At 44.9% G+C, this 17,548-nt stretch overlaps 3 protein-coding genes across 9 annotated transcripts in view; all 3 read right to left on the bottom strand.

Annotated features, from left to right (window-relative positions):
• Positions 1-869: 869 nt before the first annotated feature.
• On the bottom strand, positions 870-6,757 carry traf3ip2a (TRAF3 interacting protein 2a). 3 transcript variants are annotated; one of them, XM_042094630.1, is made up of 10 exons: positions 6,687-6,757; positions 5,856-5,943; positions 5,285-5,722; positions 4,556-4,682; positions 4,212-4,336; positions 3,924-4,012; positions 3,721-3,789; positions 3,506-3,610; positions 2,430-2,504; positions 870-2,311 (listed from the first exon to the last, which is right to left on the bottom strand). In XM_042094630.1, exons 2-10 carry the CDS (start codon positions 5,872-5,874, stop codon positions 2,165-2,167), a joined length of 1,194 nt encoding a protein of 397 aa, XP_041950564.1. In that variant the 5' UTR covers positions 5,875-5,943; positions 6,687-6,757; the 3' UTR covers positions 870-2,164. The 3 variants fall into 3 exon arrangements, with proteins under 3 accessions (XP_041950564.1, XP_041950565.1, XP_041950563.1); XM_042094631.1 differs by lacking the exon at positions 6,687-6,757 and adding an exon at positions 6,641-6,659; XM_042094629.1 differs by lacking the exon at positions 6,687-6,757 and having other exon boundaries at positions 5,856-6,498.
• A 355-nt stretch (positions 6,758-7,112) lies between these two features.
• LOC121711236 (probable G-protein coupled receptor 139) lies at positions 7,113-10,760 on the bottom strand. Of its 2 annotated transcripts, none has more exons than XM_042094633.1 (3): positions 10,660-10,760; positions 9,735-9,850; positions 7,113-8,321 (listed from the first exon to the last, which is right to left on the bottom strand). In XM_042094633.1, exons 2-3 carry the CDS (start codon positions 9,817-9,819, stop codon positions 7,285-7,287), a joined length of 1,122 nt encoding a protein of 373 aa, XP_041950567.1. In that variant the 5' UTR covers positions 9,820-9,850; positions 10,660-10,760; the 3' UTR covers positions 7,113-7,284. The 2 variants fall into 2 exon arrangements, with proteins under 2 accessions (XP_041950567.1, XP_041950566.1); XM_042094632.1 differs by having other exon boundaries at positions 9,748-9,850.
• Positions 10,761-11,223: 463 nt separating this feature from the next.
• The window catches only part of fynb (FYN proto-oncogene, Src family tyrosine kinase b), a 57,987-nt gene continuing 51,662 nt past the window's right edge, over positions 11,224-17,548 (bottom strand). For all 4 annotated transcript variants that reach the window (XM_042094618.1, XM_042094620.1, XM_042094621.1 and 1 more), the window contains 5 exons: positions 16,909-17,088; positions 16,210-16,286; positions 15,725-15,878; positions 14,648-14,779; positions 11,224-13,504 (listed from right to left, as the gene is read on the bottom strand). In XM_042094618.1, coding sequence (XP_041950552.1) covers positions 13,296-13,504; positions 14,648-14,779; positions 15,725-15,878; positions 16,210-16,286; positions 16,909-17,088 — 752 coding nt within the window. In that variant the 3' untranslated portion in view covers positions 11,224-13,295. The remainder of the gene's footprint in view (positions 13,505-14,647; positions 14,780-15,724; positions 15,879-16,209; positions 16,287-16,908; positions 17,089-17,548) is intronic.

The raw sequence follows: 17,548 nt of genomic DNA, 5'->3' as shown, positions 1-17,548 counted from the left end.
AAAGTAAAGGAGATTAAATCTGAAATCATAAAACATGACTGGCCATCACGCCATAACAACTATTTCCAACGAGGCACACAATCCTCTCCCGTCTACTTTGTTCACAGCATTCGGTCATTAATATCGTCCACGGATAATCCACCTGACAACTGTCTCGGAAACCCATGTGGAACGAATGTGAAATGCGAACAATGGACGGTGCCCACTAGTTTTGCAAGTATATTGTCGAACAGAAAACACGCATAGCCTACATTCCTTGTGGGCTTTAATATGACACATTGAGAAACCAGGAAACACTCCCCATTGTTAACACAATTGTCCAATCCTTCAAGTACAAATTTATGAATGACTTGATGTTCAACTAATTAGAAGAGCAGAATGAGTAATCTGTTAAAACTGATAAAACAGGAAGGACCGTCCTCGACCATGGATTGGACACGGGATTCGCACAACAGTGCACTTCCGGACATTTAAACACACCCTCGACCATTCCACACACAGCGAGCTGAGATCTATGGCTGAGATTAGACCGTATGGATGAGACATTTTCTGGTTATATATTCGGTATCTTTCGTCGGTAGCATGATCCAATTGCGTGCAAAGGATGAATACGACAGCTGAGCATAACGTAGGAATATCGCGCATGTCATGTCCCGCGCTCCAACAACCTGCCAGACAGTGGCTGGCAGATCAACAGGAGGTTAAAACAATCAATGATAGATATTTGGGTTCATTGTAGTTTTTTGTAAACAGGTCAATGCACAGAGTCAGTTAGTCAAATTTTAACCTCCAACAGAAATGGCCTTATGGTAAACATAGGCCTATGCACTGATTGAATCCGTCAATGGGCCTATAACGTTTGAGTTGTGTTTATTATCATTTTAATTGTATTACAATGTTCCCTTATATGAAATGTACTATTTACAATCAGTAAATAAGAGTGATGTCTGAGCCATTTTTCTTTGACCTTGTATCAAGTAGGCCTATCAAGTACAGCTCTAGTAGTTTATTTTGTGCTCTGCCATGTAGACTGTGCACCTCACAGAGTAATGACCAGGAGTTAATCACAACTGATATTTCTTTGTGTCTTTAGAGTGGAGCTGAACTTTTGACAAAATGCATTTCTTATCAAGGGTCGCAGCTCTGTTTTTATAGGGTTATCAATCACTCCAAGCTGATAAGCTGACAGCATCCATTCGCCTGACCAAGTAGGCTAGATTTGAGAGACTTCTCCTCTTCTCCTCAGTGGTTTCTCAGCGTTTACCTTGCTTACCGGCCTCCGGAAGACTGATAAGGTTTGTGGAACTATAAAGAACCCATAGTGGGAGAACAAAACCTGATGATTTACTAAGACAGGAAGCCTCATGCAGAATTGGAACAAAGCATCAGAGAGATGCTGTGAGCGCAGTAGGCCTATATGCACAGTGTAGTTTATGGTACATCTAACATTTTCAGCATTATAAAACATTACATCTCAGACTAGATTTCTGTAAATGTGCGTTCCTTCACCAGGTATTATTTGCCTACAAGTGGTTAAACTTAAGCGTGCTGTTTAGGTATGCTGTTCAGTGAGTTGCCTAAAGGAGAATACATGTTTGGCAAAGTGATGGAGAGATTTTTCCTTGTCATTTGAGCTTTGTTTTTTCTTGATTATTTTTCTGGTGTGAGAAAAATAAAACTGTTAATTAATTCCAAATATTGCATTAGCCTTAATGTAGCCTACATGATATTGAGTGCACAGGACAGTGTTCAACAAGGCCATACAAATGGTCAACCCGAATTTTTCAGAACATTAGACATTTAATAAGCATTTTCACCTACCAGCAAGGCATCTGCACATGTGCAAAGCACATACATACAGTACATGGCAAAGCAGCACCCTCTTGAGTACAAGAATATGTAGTCCACATTGCCCTCCGGTGGCTAAATGTTGACATTTTTTATGTCCCCTTTTTCCCTTTGTGTTGTACAGACTCAATCAGGAATTGTCATTATGAGGAATTAGAACCCATAGAATATTATTTACAGAGTCTTTGATCTTTGGTGAAAAACAGTGAGACCTCATGCTGAGACTTCCACAATGGCCCCTGCCCAGTGGCGTGGATCAATGAATAGCCTCACTGCATTAGGCTAAGCTAGTCAGTTGAGTTCACAAATGTGTGTGTCAGATGGGTCTGATGGTGAGGGTGAGCTCCTTCCCCATGGGTGGGGCGACGTAGCGCTCCTCTCGAAGCAGGCGGAGCAGCAGATCCTGCATGTCCTGAGGCCATCGGTAGATGCGTGTGCTCTGCAGCCAGATGGGAATATGGTCCTGGAAGGCAGGGAAGCAAATGAAGAATGTTCCTCACGTTGAAAGGCTGCATGAGTTAAATGTCATTCTGACACATTTTTGACAAATGTCCTGCCACACATGTAGAATTGCTGCTCACCCGAGTTGCACTTGAGAACAACACTGGGACAAGTCGGAAATTCAGGCAGCGCTGCTGAATAAACTCATTCTGTAGCTGTGAGGTAGAAACACAAGTATTATACATCACATATTTCAACTGATCAATACGGTAGTACCATCGCTGGGCATAAAGTGTCATATTGGAAGCTATCTGTTTGTTACTGGGGTAAGTGACTAAGGAGTGCATAGTATCTGCCTGATGACTACATGTCTGTCTCTGTTTCCAGTGGCACAATGATGAATGATTTGGGTGTGGTTCAGGTGAATTTTAAATTGGGAGTGAGTCAGCACTCCACCTAAAATCTAAAGCATACAAGAATTTCACAAAGCATCATGGAGCCACATTCCACATGGGGGAGCCATTGTATAGCACTGAGTTGCTATGTATTCTCAGCAGTTTACACCATAAGCCTCTTTCTTGAGGGGCTAGACAATTCTGTCAAACTTAGCCAAACAAACTTAACCAAACACCTGAACATCACACATTTTATCATCAAGAGTGAATTTCTTTCCCTTAGTTGCATTTTTAAGTGTGTCTAGTTTAGAACAAAACAAACAACTGGGAAAATGTAAAATACATTTGTGTTTCAGAGAGTTGAACAGGTCTGATTCGTGGTGGTGAGACTGACGCGTCCCTGTAATGTCTGTTTAATCAAAGGTTGGATTCAACACTCCAAAGTAAATTGGATTATCCAAGAAAGATCATTTTTGTATGATCATGCAATTTTGTGTGATTTCCACAGAGGTTTCCAACTATGGGTTTGACCTTATGACTGGGATGGAACGTATTGGCTGCATACATGTTCTATTCATCAGAAAAGAAAAGCTTCACATGGTGTAGTACAAAATAGTACACTGTATGAAATGCTGGGCTCCAGGAAAAGATCATCCCGGATATTAGAGATAGATAAACGTTGAAGGAATGTGATTGTAATCTCACACATGCTACCACATGACTAAGTATACATGCATGTGTACACACACAGACACCTTAGCATATACACATATACACAGAAACCTACAGACAAAGACATAGTTGTACTTTCACAGGCCCACCTGACTATGGATGTACTTGGTGTGCAGTCCATGTTCATCTGAGCCATCACCTTCAATATCAATTTTGTATTTGGGACTGATGACCATGATAATCAACACGGATTTCTGTAACACAAAATCCTTCTATTAACAAAAGAAATAGTGGCAGTGATAGAATGTTAGTCCTGATTATGGCACGTAGGCTTTTCAATATATGAGCTATTATGTGCACTTACATCTTTTAAAAAACTATCCATCCACTTATTTATATCCAGTCTTCTTACAGGGTCGTCAAATATATCAATCTGTGGCAGAAAATAAAGTGAATAAGTGTACTTAAAAAAATCTGACATTAGTTAAAGTGAGTAAAAAGGTTAGCCTGGGTGCCATTCCGAACTTAGTCCAGCCCACAACATTTAAAAAGGTAATAAATACTTACATATGGACGAAAGCCCTGTGTCATCAAGAAACTCACAAATGCAGGAATTTCCTCAGCTGTGTCTATGGAGTATGTTATGAAAAGGTTTCCTGAAAAGAAAAAAAAAATATGTTTTAATGTGGTGTGGTTATTGGAGATTATATCATTACAATATAATTACACAAACGAAACATATGAGTATTACCATATAGGCATACATTAATATGCACAGTTTTCATCAAGTCCAAATATGTGAGTTTTAACACTGTCTAGCACTAGGTAGATGAGGGGGAGTGAGATGTCACTCACGGCAGTTATCAGGTAGACTGATGGTCTTTCTCATTTCCTGTGTTGGAATGTGACTTGGGGCAAGAGGTAGTGAGGGTGTGGGGCACAGCTCCGTCATAACTTCTCTGACAGGGGTAGTGTTTTTACTGGGGGAAGTAAAGCAAAGCATCACCCTCCGGACAACTGCTTGACAATGATGGATATTATATATCTGCACGGCTTGTGGAAACAATAACCGAACATGCAAATTTGTGCTTGACAGTCAAACAGCAGCTTCGATAAAACACTCAGTGCAAGTGGGGGATCAGGATGTTAAGTCAAACAATAGCTATCAGCTACATAGATAATAGAAGGTGCATATGTACTTAAGGTCTGGCTGGTGGAGTGGGTCTTGTACAGGCTCTTTGTTTGGGCAGAAGTGCTGTCGGGCTGGATCGACTGGGTGCAGGCATGGGCAGGGCTGGGAAAAGCGGATCCCATGCGCAGGATGACCTGGAAGTAGCAAAGGGTTTGACATGTTCGGATATATAGCCAAAGAAATACCAGGAGATGTCACAATGTTTTCACAGAATTGGCACAATGCCACAAATAGGATTTACAGTATAAGGCTTTTCATTGTTTTCAGTTAGAAAGTGAAAATGTCTACATACCACTCTAAGGAAGAAATAAGTTTGAGGTTCATTAAGTATACTGTAGTGTAGATACTTCATTTTATATTCTCGTTATTTTACATATGAACTTTAAAATGGATTAGAATAGATTAATTTAGATTTACTACAACTTACTTATTACTTGTATTATGTAGCTACTTTACTATGCTCTGTACATCCATTCCAATCTGAGATGAGCACAGTAAGGCATAAACACATTAACTCTGATTTGTGAGTTATAGAGCAGCCACTTAATCAGTCATTGCAAAATAAAGTGTGAACAGCCACTTCACCACAACTTCAGCCTTGCATTACAGCAACATGGCTATAAATGTTGATTGAAGAATTTTGTTTTGCAAACATAAAGGAAAACAATTGATCTAATTGCAAATACTGGAAGGTCAATCTCCTGTGAGCAGACAGGAGAAGTGGAGGCCCACTTACACAGAGGTGGGATGGGGTTAGTACAGCAGGGCAAGTGGCAGCGCATGGGCCTCAGGCACACAGGGTTGGTGTCGGAGCGGAGAGGCTGGGGAGGCTCCAGGCTGCCAGGGTCCAGGCTGGGGGGCTCCTTAGGAGGTCTGTAGTAGCTCCGGACTGGGGAGTCTTTTCTGGGCACCTTGTCCATCCAGGAGCTGATGCCGGGGACCCCTGGGGCCGAGGAGAGGTCCATGGAGAGTTCCAGACCCGTCTCGTCTGGGTAATCCACTCCGCACACGTTGATTGTCACGGGGGGCGGCGACCACTCATCGGCAATCTGCGGAGCCTGTGAAGGCTGCCTGGGCTCGAGGCACTGCTGGCAGGCTGACCAGGCCAGGTTCAGCGAGGACGAGGTCATGGCCTCATCCGTTTCCACCGGGAGGCTTCTGTGGCGGCAGGGCACTTCAGACAAAAGCAAAGGGAGGTGGGCAGGTAGCAGGGACACATCTAACTGTGTTAGATTGTTGAAGGATAGAGTATTGTTTCCAATACGTATGCTCAAGTAGGAAAAACTGGTTTTGTCACAAAGACTTACCTGGAAAGGAATCCATCATGGTTTGTGACACTGGACTGTACTGGCCACAGAGGGAATATTATCCACCCAGTATCATGGGAAACGAAATCTAAGACAACAAAAGATTTCACGGAGGCAACAAAAAAGAAAGTGATAAATAAGAAATGAAACCGGAGACCCAGGTTTGAATCCGACCTGCACTCATTTCCCTATCCCACCCCATCTCTCTCTCCCACTTACTTCCTGTCTCGCTCTTCACTGTCCTGTCCTCACTTGCTCTTCATAAAGGCAAAAAGCCCCAAAAATATTCTTAAAAAATATAAGAAATTAAACAAATTTTGTTTTAATCAGCATTTTTTTCACACAATTTTTAACCTTTCTCAGCAAAATATTCCCCTCAAAACACTGGTCAAGCATTCTTAAAAGAAAACAAGCTTCACAAAGTCAGGCTTGTATGTTCTTTCTATTTATTTTCAGTCTTAATCTTTCACACTGTGATCTTCTTAAAATAGATTAAAACTTGCTTGATTCTTCCTATTCCCTTTCAGATTAAACCAATGAATTGAGATACACTCAAACTGAAATCCTTACAAGCCTGTCTCTGCTGAAGGAATCAAAAGTAGACTACATAGTACTAAGGTGAAACTCTAAGCCACCTGTAGATGACATTACGCCATTCCCAACCTGTTTTCAAAGGCAACACCAAATCATTAACATTAGTCATCTCAGCTGAGACTATAAAGCTATAACCTTTCCACACAGAACACTCCAAAATCAAACAAAACAGAGACTGGAATACACCTCACAGCCAATATGACAAATACACCTACAGGAGTCTTCTGCCAGTCCTACCTTTCTGGAGCTGAGCGAGGCTAAATGCAAAGTCCCTCTGAACTTCGAAGGAGGAAGCACTCCCTGTTTTTTTCTTTGAAGGAAGAGAGTTCACACTATGCAAAAAGAGGGAAGTCCCACTCCCAATACATGCAAATATTGTGGGGCTAAGCGTTCAAGTCCACCAATCAGGCGTCTCACAGCAGAGAGTCGGATGGTTGCTGTCAGTCAAACCATGAAAAGCTGTAAATCATGCTAAACAAGTGTCTGATTAGTCTGGAACAGTTTGCTGAGGGAATTTGAGGCATTTGTAAGTTAACTATGAAACTGTTATCATCTGTTTTATTGCGCTGAGTATATGTTGAGTATCCTTGTATCCTAGTGTCCTAGGTCCACACAGTTACAAATCATATCTACTCATTTACCTTGACAAAATGTACAGAAATATCATACTAAATCAATACTAAATACTACATCAATCAATATCAACACTGATAGTTTAATCTGCTGTTAACTTTATTTTTTTTCTTCCATTTTTTAATCAGCTGAAAATTGATCCAGTTCCTGAGAGTCTTCCTCACACTGTCCCTTATGGTCTCTCCCAATGTTCAAAAAGACCCTACGGTCTCTCACAGTGTGAAAACGACTCTATTCGCTTGTGTTCCGTGAGGACCACATGGATGGGCTCCCTGGCAGGGCTCCTGCTGTTGTGATGGGCCACGGCGAAGACTTTCATGGTGTTCTGTGTGATGAACGAGCTGAGCTCCTGAGCCTTGACCCTGCAGGTCAGCGTGCCCAGCAGCTCCTGGCGGAAGCGGCGGCTGACCACGCAGTACAGCAGGAAGTTGGTGGTGGAGTTGAGGTTCTGCAGCATGTTGGCCACGTCGCTGGCCACGTTGATTGCGAGCGCGTAGTCGTTGCGGTCAAAGTCATTGTGGTTGTACTGGGTGCGCAGGATGCAGTAGGTGACGAAGCGCGGCAGGCTGAGCACCACGAAGGCCACCGACACCGTGCCCAGGAGGATGATGGTCCGGCGCACCATGCCCTGCGTGTTGGAGCCGCGGATAGTGCGCCACTCCTCCTGGGTGAAGAGCCGGCTGGAGCGGCACAGGTGGTAGGCGATGAGCGAGTTGTAGCTGATGACCAGGACGATGGGGACGCCGGCCGAGAGGAAGGAGGTGACCCACACGATCACGGTGGAGTAGACGGCCTCCCGGTAGTGGCAGCGCGGCAGCGTCACGTTCCCCGTGTCCAGCGTCTGGTTGACCGGCGTCACCTCGTTGATCCAGCCCATGGGCAAGGACACCAGGTGCGACACCACCACGATGGCCACGCAGGTGAGCACGGTGGTGCGCGGGCGCGTGAAACGCTGTGTGGCGGCCGTGACGCTCAGGACCAGGTAGCGCTCGATGGTGAACACCACCACGATCCAGGAGGAGCTGTACAGAGCACCGTACTGCAGAATACCCATGATGCCACACCAGGGGTGCGAGTGCCAGAAGGGCTGCAGCTGCAGGAAGGTGAGGCACAGGTCCAGCAGGATCACCCACACCAGGTAGCAGGTGTCCATGATGGCCAAACAGCTCAGGTAGATGACCGCTGTTGCCGACATGCCACATTTACGGAAGCGGATCATGTAGAAAGTGAAAAGGTTAGCTGGGAGAAAAGAAAAGAAAGGTAGGTGGTAGGTAGGATAGATGATGTCTATTAAGTGAACATTTGAATGAAGTTAGCTAATTTTAGTACTGTATATCATTTTGTACTACATGTACAATACCAGTTAAAAGTTTGGACACACAAACGCGTTCATGTTTTTTTTATTATGACAGCCGCGAAGCGAAGAGTTTTTTCTTCTGGATTTTTCCTTTTTTTTTCTTCAGTAATTTTGTGTCAACGATTCCTGGGACACTGAAAGACCGGGGTGCACGAAACTGGTTGGGCATGTAGCCCTACAAGGATGACATGGACACAGTTTTCTGTGAATATCTCAAGAACCGTAGAGCCTAGGGGGACCATATTTCTTTAGTTGGTCTCGAGGGACCATGTCAACCCATTTGAAAAAATATAATGTCCGCAACACTGCTTTTGACTCCCATATATTTAATGCACAACAGGCAACATTTCGACCCTGCTGGGTCTTCTTCAGGCAAAAGGCATTTGGGATGTGCACACAATAACTGTTTGCTGAACGGCATGTCAACCCATCCCATAACCACTCATTTGATGTATAGCGCCACCTAGTTAAAAATAAAAAAGCAAAAATGAGGTGTTGTAATCACAGGTATCTCTGGCTGACAGGGTCAAAACTGCACAAAATTGGAGGTGTATGATCATTCTGGCACCCTCTGCATAATAACAATAAAGTTTAATCTAATCTAATCCAATCTAATCTAAATTTAATGACTGTACACCAACTGGCCTGTAGATGGCCAGACACAGTTTTCTGTGAATATATCTCGAGAACCGTAGGGCCTACGATGACCAATTTGTTTTGTAATGTTGGCCTCCAGGGACAATGTCAACCGATCCCATATCCTGTCATTTCATGTATAGTGCCACCTACAGTAGTTAAAAATGAAAAAAAAAAAAAAAAAACTGGGCATTGTAATCACATTGTAATCTTTGGCTGACAAGTTCAAAACTGCACAGAATTTGAAGTATAGGCTCATTATGACACCCTCTGAATGCATGCCAAGTTTGGAATTCCGTTCATGGGGGACCATACAATAAATGAAATACAATAAACACACACACACGCAGGGTGGAACAATACCAAAGGTCAAAATGATGACATTTCACACATGGAATTACATACTGCAAGCAAAACATCAAGTTGTGGGCAAACAAAGCTATTTTTCATATTTTAGATTCTTCATAGTAGACATTCTCTGTATGTGTATTTACCATTTTTTTCATTGTTGACAACAGAAATGTTTATCATGTGTTTGTGTGAAGATAATTTCATGGTTTTCAACTGAACTTATTATGCAAAACACTTGGCACATGGCAAGAGTGGGCTGGATACATGTCTGTATCACGTTACACACACACACACACACACACACACACCTGGAATACCCACGATGCACAGCAGTGGGTAGTACACTTTCTGGACGGCGATGAAAATAGTGGATCCATCCATTGTTCCACTCATCAGCACAGGTTAACATCACACATGATAATACCTGCAATAAAACCATTAGAAAGGAGGATGTGATTTCACTCAAGCGAGAGGAACAGGACAGAACTGGATAAGGCTAGAATGCCATGATGTAACATTGCTGAAAAAAAGTTTAATCCTTTTGCTCTTTGGGCCCAACCTATCTCTAGCCTCCCATTGAAGCTTTACTCAGTTCAAATCAGATGGTAAAAATAGAAGTACACAGCAACAAAAACGAATGTGATTGTGATTGTCATTGTGAGGTTATTCGCCCGTAAGCAAATTCCAGAGGAAATGAGTGCAGCTAATCCTTTCATTTGCGTCGTGTTAAACACTGATGACTCTGAAGGTGCCTGGACAGAATGACATGCATGCAGAAGAGATAGACTCTTGTGCTCTGCAGGCATGACATTAGAAGTCCTACAGCATATTCAGTTGCATCTACTGCATTACACATCAAATATTATCCATTAAACTAAATCAAATTGAACTTCATCGCCTTCTTTAACATCCAAGAGGCCTTCACTTTTCAGTTTAAAGGTCCTGAGCACCCATTACAATATACAATCATGCAGTTCTTACTACTACATTACAGCTTAACATAGTCCTCATGGGTTTGAGTAAATACAAAGAATATCACAGTTCTCCTCTTATTTTAAAAATAAAACTAGTACATTCTTTACATAGACATTTATGAATCTAAATCAGAGATGAGGACATTATTAGGTCTGTAGTGAGACCTTCAGCACAGATTTGACTCCAAACAAGAAAGATTTGAAACCAAGAAGCTCTCATGACAAGCACTGTGTGTAAACAGGAGAGTTCTGTACTCACTCTGGAGAGGGAGGGTCTGACGGTGGAGCGCAGTGATCTGACGGACAGTTAGTCCAACTGGCCACTACACCACCCGACAGCTCGGCTGTATAGGGAGGCGGGAAGAGAAGCCCCCGTGCTGCGTCCACGTCAGACATGATGCAGGTGGACACAGGAGATAACTCTGGGCTGGGCACACAGACTCCATTGATCTGTGTGACCTCCTCTAATGGGCTGGCTCTTCCCTCAGACACAATACATACCAGTTTATGGCCATTAGGTGTTCAGGATGCTCATTATAATATATCATTTACATTACAACAGCAGAAACATATTTAAGACTAACAAAGAATTGAACAGCAGAAACATATTGAGGAAAAAAAGGGATTGTGCTCTTTTCTGCGATCCCATCTTGTGGAAAAGGCTTGTAACAACATGTATTTGGTCTCATAGCAACCTAGAGCAGTAATACAATAGTGCATTATGAGGGTGTTGTCTCAGTGGAGCCTCACACACCGTACCCTGCTTGTGACAGTTTCTCTCAAACACACACATACACAAAATAGAAATCGCTTAGACAGAGCATAAAATGCTTATTGTTTTTTTTTTTTTATTGTCAAATGGCAAATCAATGAGTTAACCAAAATGGTCATGTTAAAACATGGGAATGGAGAAAATGAACAAGAATACTGACATTTCTTTCTTAACCATAATGTAAAACTGAACAAACAAAAGATCTTTTAAGAAACATATTCTGATTCTGATTCACAGACCAGCTCCCAGTGGGCACACAGGTCACATGTGATGAGTATGGTTGCTGCGCCATTCTCAGCCAACTCATTATCCACCTACTGGTTAAATAAAATATAGGAATTAAGACTGAATAACATCCGGGTCAGTAAAAGATTCAATAACAAAACAAAAAAAAAATCCCTACGAGGATGTGGTTCAGACATGATTGGCAGAAGGTTGTGGAAGTGCTATGCATACAGGCCCAGAGTGATTGGTGATTATTGAGGTGCACATGAGGGGGACATGGGAGGGTGTGGTAGGGTGGGGCAGGGCGGGGTCCTTCATCACCCCCATGCCCTACATACCCACTTCAGTCTCGCCCGCTGCAGACAGAGGGTGAAGGGAAAACAGTGACCTTTCTTCAACGCTACATGGCGTCACACGCAAGGAGAAAGACATATGAGATGCAACGGAATGGCTGCTTTACGGTGCTCTGCATACAGGGTCAAATAAGTGGACACTTATTGTGGACACGTCTTTTTCTTATTAAACAAACATGTCGCTCTGGTTGACACTAAATACCTGTACTGGTCGTTTTTGGGTAAAAATGTTCAAACCTTGCAATATAAGCGCAAAGAGATATGTTCAAATGTTTCATTATTACATGTTTGGCTGTAATTACAAAAATGTAACATAAATTGCTTGTAAAATAACTCTGTTACAGCATTAGCCTTACAACTATTACGTCTGAAGAGGACACATACTTTACATGGATGAAAAAGTTAGGCTAACTAAAACTAGCTTCTTCAGAGGCAGTGCCAAACAAAGTTTCCTCCTCATGCTTGCCCGAAGCCTGTGAATGAGATGATCTTTTTTTTTAAGGAATTAATACATTGAGACACTAAACTTACAAGAGAATCTGCCCTTCCATTGTACACATTTTCTGTTCAAAAAGAGGAATTTGAGGACCGTTTGTGGATAGTTCCATCCAACTTCTAAATGTGATAATACATGGGGCAACCTTTTTAGCCAAGTTGCTGGGCAACCACATAAACAGTTTCACTTATTGTGATTGACCATCATGATGATTTGCCTACCGTTAATTTACCGTAAATTAAATTAAAGCGGTTGCCCAATATTAACGGGAACATGTCAGAACCATGATAATAATGAGGAATACTGCCCTGCAACATTCCTCAAAAAGTTGTCCCATGTGTTATCAGGTTTAAAAACATAACAAAGTCAAGAAAATAAGCTTTTCTCTATGTGCTATCAACGCCAGAGTATTGTGTCTATCTCCAGTGCTTACTTTATGAATTATTTCGATTAATCTTAATTACTTCATTTATTCTGATTATAATTATTTTGCAGAAGACAAATGACTTATGGCAGAGAGAACATGAAGGTGAACAAAAAAAACAAAAGAACTAAAACAGGCCAACTGAAACAAAACAAGAACTTATGAGGTTAAGCAAACAATCAGTTCATATTTACACTCAATACAACAACCTTGCCTTGCAAATCCACCCATCCCCCACCCCCAAAATCACATCTCCCCCCACCTTCCCCAGTCTTCTGGCCAGATGAGAAATCCTGCCTTCTCTAGTCCATAGTCCTTCACCTAGTCAGAGAGGGTGTGTATTTGTGTGTGTGTGTATGTGTGTGTGTGTGTGTGTGTGTCAGTACTCTGACAGCTGAGAGTTTAGTGGAGAGGCGGTTTGGAGGACTGCGGACTCTGTACACATGTCCCCGCAGGCAGGGCAGGTTTTGGGGAGAGCTGGCGGGATTGTTCCAGGGCGATCGGTAGTCCTTCCCGGCCCTGTCCAGGCCCTGAGCGCGGGGCTGGCGGGTGGGGGTGGGGGTGGGGGGGGTTGGGGTGTGGGCCTGGTGTGGCGCGGCGGCGGCGCACGGGAGCGCTGCTGGGCTTAAAGGTTGTCTCCGGGCTGGTACTGGGGCTCGGTGGCGGTGAAGTAGTCCTCCAAGAAGGCCTGCAGGTACTCGAAGGTTGGCCGCTCCTCGGGGTCCTTCTTCCAGCACTGGACCATGAGCTCGTGCAGGGAGCTGGGGCAGTCCTGGGGACACGGCATCCTGTAGCCACGCTCCACCTGCTCTAGCACCTCACGGTTGTTCATGCCTGTAAATGTGCACACACACACGCACGCACGCACGCACGCACGCACGCACGCACGCACGCACGCACGCACGCACACACGCACACACACACACACACACACACACACACACACACACACACACACACACACACACACACACACACACACACACGTACACACACACACACACACGCAACCCAAACTTAACATTGTGCCCCGTTTTAATTCATTTCATATGAAAAAGAAGACACCGGCATATACAAAGGCAAGAGAACGTAATACACACTACAAAGAGCTTAGCTGTGTCTTGTTTGTCAAGTGTCATTTTGCTGAAGGATGGGTACTGAATTCGTGTTTCTCTTAGGAATACAGAAAAATGTCTGCTCCCTTAAACTCACAGGAGGAATGGAAGACCATTAGTATGGAGTCTCAAGCAATGATTTGGTCTACTGCATTTTTTGAATATTTAACAGTAGTATGCAGCCATTCTGGATCTCGCCCATGGTCTGCAGATGTTTTCAGAACTTTCACATCTGCTGGAATGATGAAATTATCCCTAAGGTCCACCACACTCCTCAGCAACCAGACCCTCCCCTCTTTTACACACGCACAAACACTCCCTATTTCTCTCTCTCTCTCTGTCTCTCTCTCTCTCTCTCTCTCTCTCTCACACACACACACACACACACACACCAGTCCAGCACTCTCCATCTGGTATTAACATGTGTTTCCCCTCCCAGAGAAAGGCACCCAGGCGGCTACAGGCTGCAGTCCACCTCTGCAGCCCATGAGAGGGGAGGGAGGGGAGGGGAGGGAGGTGCTCTTCCCTGGGGCAGCCCTGGGATTACGTGTCATGCAGGACAAGGCCGGAGCAGGGCGGCAGCACGCAACACCGCTAATTCATCCGTCAAAGAGCGCTTTGTCCGAGCCCAAACAATGGGAGCGGGGCAGCAATCTAATTGTTGATGGTCTGTGCATTCCAACAAGGAGCAGTTGTTGCAACATATGCGGCATACAGAAATAGATTATCCCATGTCCCGTGGATTAATGAAAGCAGATCTGACTGCAAGCTAAATGTAAGCAGTCCTCAAGTGTGACCAACATGTCCTAGGTTGCATTTGAGCTTTGCTCTGAGATCATGATGGGGAGCTGGAGCTGCTTACCTGGGTAGGGCACTCGTCCCTTGGTCACCAGCTCGGTGAGCAGGATGCCGAATGACCAGACGTCTGACTTGATGGTGAACTTGCCGTACAGAGCAGCCTCTGGGGCTGTCCACTTGATGGGGAACTTGGCACCTGAGGAACAGAGAGTGGGGTGGGGGACAGATTTGAGTGAGGCACTGCTGGAGGGGGGGGGGGTCAGATTTGAGTGAGGCACTGCTGGAGTGGGCCAGCGCTAGAGCAGGCCCAGCATCAGTACTTCTCCCTGGGACTGGAGCCCAATCTCACAGATGGAAGAAGCATGGCTAGTGACAGGAGTCTGAGCAAGCTGACACGGAGCAGAGGCTGAGGCGGACACACGCAGGGAGATGAAGAAAAGCTCCCATAATGCATCATGGTCGGCCTCTCTCTTAAGAGCGGGAGTGTCTGGAGTGGGGAGTGGAGCCAGGCGTGAGGACAGGACCAGCACATGTTTGGAGCCCGGCTTAGCGTCCAGCGTCCACGGCCCACTCTGATCCCACTCTCTGGCCGCCAGCCCCCGATGAGCTCAGGGCGCTGGCTGGGAGCGGACAGGAGGGTGGGGCCTTCAGGGACCCCCGAGGGGGGACGGGTCCAGGACCAGAGGAAAAATCCCCAAACCACATGTTGTGCGCTCTCTCTCTCTCACGCTCGCTATCTCTCACTCTCTCTCTCTCTCTATCTGTCTCTCTCTCTTTCTTTTGCTCCCGCTATCTATCTCTCTCTCTCTCACTATCTCTCTCTCGCTCTCCCTCTCTCTTTCTCTCTTTCTCTCTCTCTCTCTCCACTGTTTGCTCAGGATACGCTACAGAGGACATAGCTGCCTGCAAACAGCTAGGGCAAACAACCTTAAATAACTTAATGCTAATCGCTGCCACCCTCAGGCAAAAGCACTTATGACTGTGGCTATAAATAATTTGTATGAATTTTACTCATAACATATCAAACATAGAACACGTGTGTACACACACTTCCACCATAAAGCAAAACGCAAACTCTGTGAGCCAGGACGTGTGTTTACATGTTGGCAGCGGTGGTGGTGGCTGCTGCTGCTGATCTCACCTTGCCTTGCCGTGTACTCGTTGTCCTCAATCAGCCGGGCTAGGCCGAAGTCGGCGATCTTGCACACCAGGTTGTCCCCGACCAGGATGTTGGCCGACCGCAGGTCTCTGTGGATGTAGTTCATCCTCTCGATGTAGGCCATCCCCCCGGCCACCTGCCACCAACACAGAACGGGCCCGCAGGTCAGTCACAGGGCAGTTAGAGGTGTGTGTGTGTGTGTCACCTGTGATGTGCTGACCGTGTGAACCCCGCGGGTGCTAGCGTGTGTGTTTTGCAAGCATGTCTCTTATAATGCCAGGAGAGAGGTTTACTTGCTGCACAGTTTCTGTGCTAGCTGGCTACCATTACATGTGCACAGTGCACACACACACACACACACACACACACAGTATGACAGCAAGACGAGAAGATGTCCAGACAGACAGACCCTGCTGGGCCTACTGATGTACTTATTGGACCATGAGCATTACTTAGGTGTGGCTCACCTGAGCAGCCATGTCCACCAGGTTTGGCAGCTTCAGCCCTCGTCCTTCTCCGTCCTTCAAGAAATCCAGCAGGCTTCCTGGAGAGGCATGATATTGAACATGAGCAAGTGTCAGGCACTTGATTGCGTCTTAGAGAAAATATTGACTTTCCTCACATTCCTAGGAATGTTTTGTGACCTAAATAAATGCTGGTCGCTAATGTAGCCCAATGTGATTTGCATCAGGAGTTCCAGAGGCTCACTCAAACTAAAACATTTTTTTGCCGTGAGGCTTTGTTGTGGCTTGCTTAGATGGCCTCTTTCTTAGAACAAAAAGGCTGTTAAAAGTTAAAAATAGCAGCACAATGCTGTGGTTCTGGAGAAAACATCAATGCAGGAGAAGTGGAGAGAACAGAGCTAGGGAGGTTTTAGTGGAAAGCTGTGATGAAGCTTAATATCTCTCCTCAACTTTCTCCATAAACATTTTAACCAGGCTGCTCAAAGACAGGAATTTTTAACGAGAAAGGTCTCATTCTACACTTACAAAACAGAGGATAATATTACCAGAGAATGTACCATACAAAGTGCTTAAATGGCTCTCAAAATTCTCAAAATTCCTCAAAGTTTTTATATGGTCTGTTTGAAGCATTGTTATGTCTTTGAGTGTACATTTTCTTACAAACTCTGGCCAAACTGCGTTGCCATGGCGGCGACCACTGACCTTTGCCCATGTACTCGGTGACGATGTAGATGGGCTCCTCGGACACCACAGCGTACAGCTGCACCAGCTTGTCGTGCCGCAGCTTCTTCATGATCTGGGCCTCCTCCAGGAAGGACTCGGGGGACATGGTGCCCGGCTTCAGGGTCTTCACCGCCACCTTAGTGGTGCCGTTCCACGTGCCTGGCGCCCAACAGACCACACACAGGGTGAGTCTACATCCTGCCTCCATACCCAGGAGTAGAACTTTGATTTCTCAAAGAGACTCACAACACCAAAACATGGGATTCTGCTTGCCTTTACTTGACATAGATGGCCCAACTACACACACTCTTTGATATGCACTCTCATGGATACTCCCAGGTTTACAGTTTGCCAATTTGGATTTTCAAGCCATTGCAACACCTAATGCATATTTGTGTCGTCTGGCTTGACTGAACAGGAGGATGAGGGCCTGTGTGGGAATGAGGCCCAAAGCGCACTAATAACCCTGGAGTGGATAATCCTCTGCACACTGATTAAGGAGAGTCATTCAGTTACTGCAGGAGCGACCTCTCGGTACGCCGCCATAGTAGAGTGTGCTGTATGTGGTCTAGGATTGAGATAGGGAGTGAGAGCCAGCTATATGTTCAGTCATGTATTC

Source organism: Alosa sapidissima, chromosome 6 (assembly GCF_018492685.1).
Source record: "Alosa sapidissima isolate fAloSap1 chromosome 6, fAloSap1.pri, whole genome shotgun sequence".
Taxonomy (NCBI): domain Eukaryota; kingdom Metazoa; phylum Chordata; class Actinopteri; order Clupeiformes; family Clupeidae; genus Alosa; species Alosa sapidissima.
Note: the sequence above shows the minus strand (reverse complement) of the source record. Positions and strands in the feature narration are given on the sequence as shown.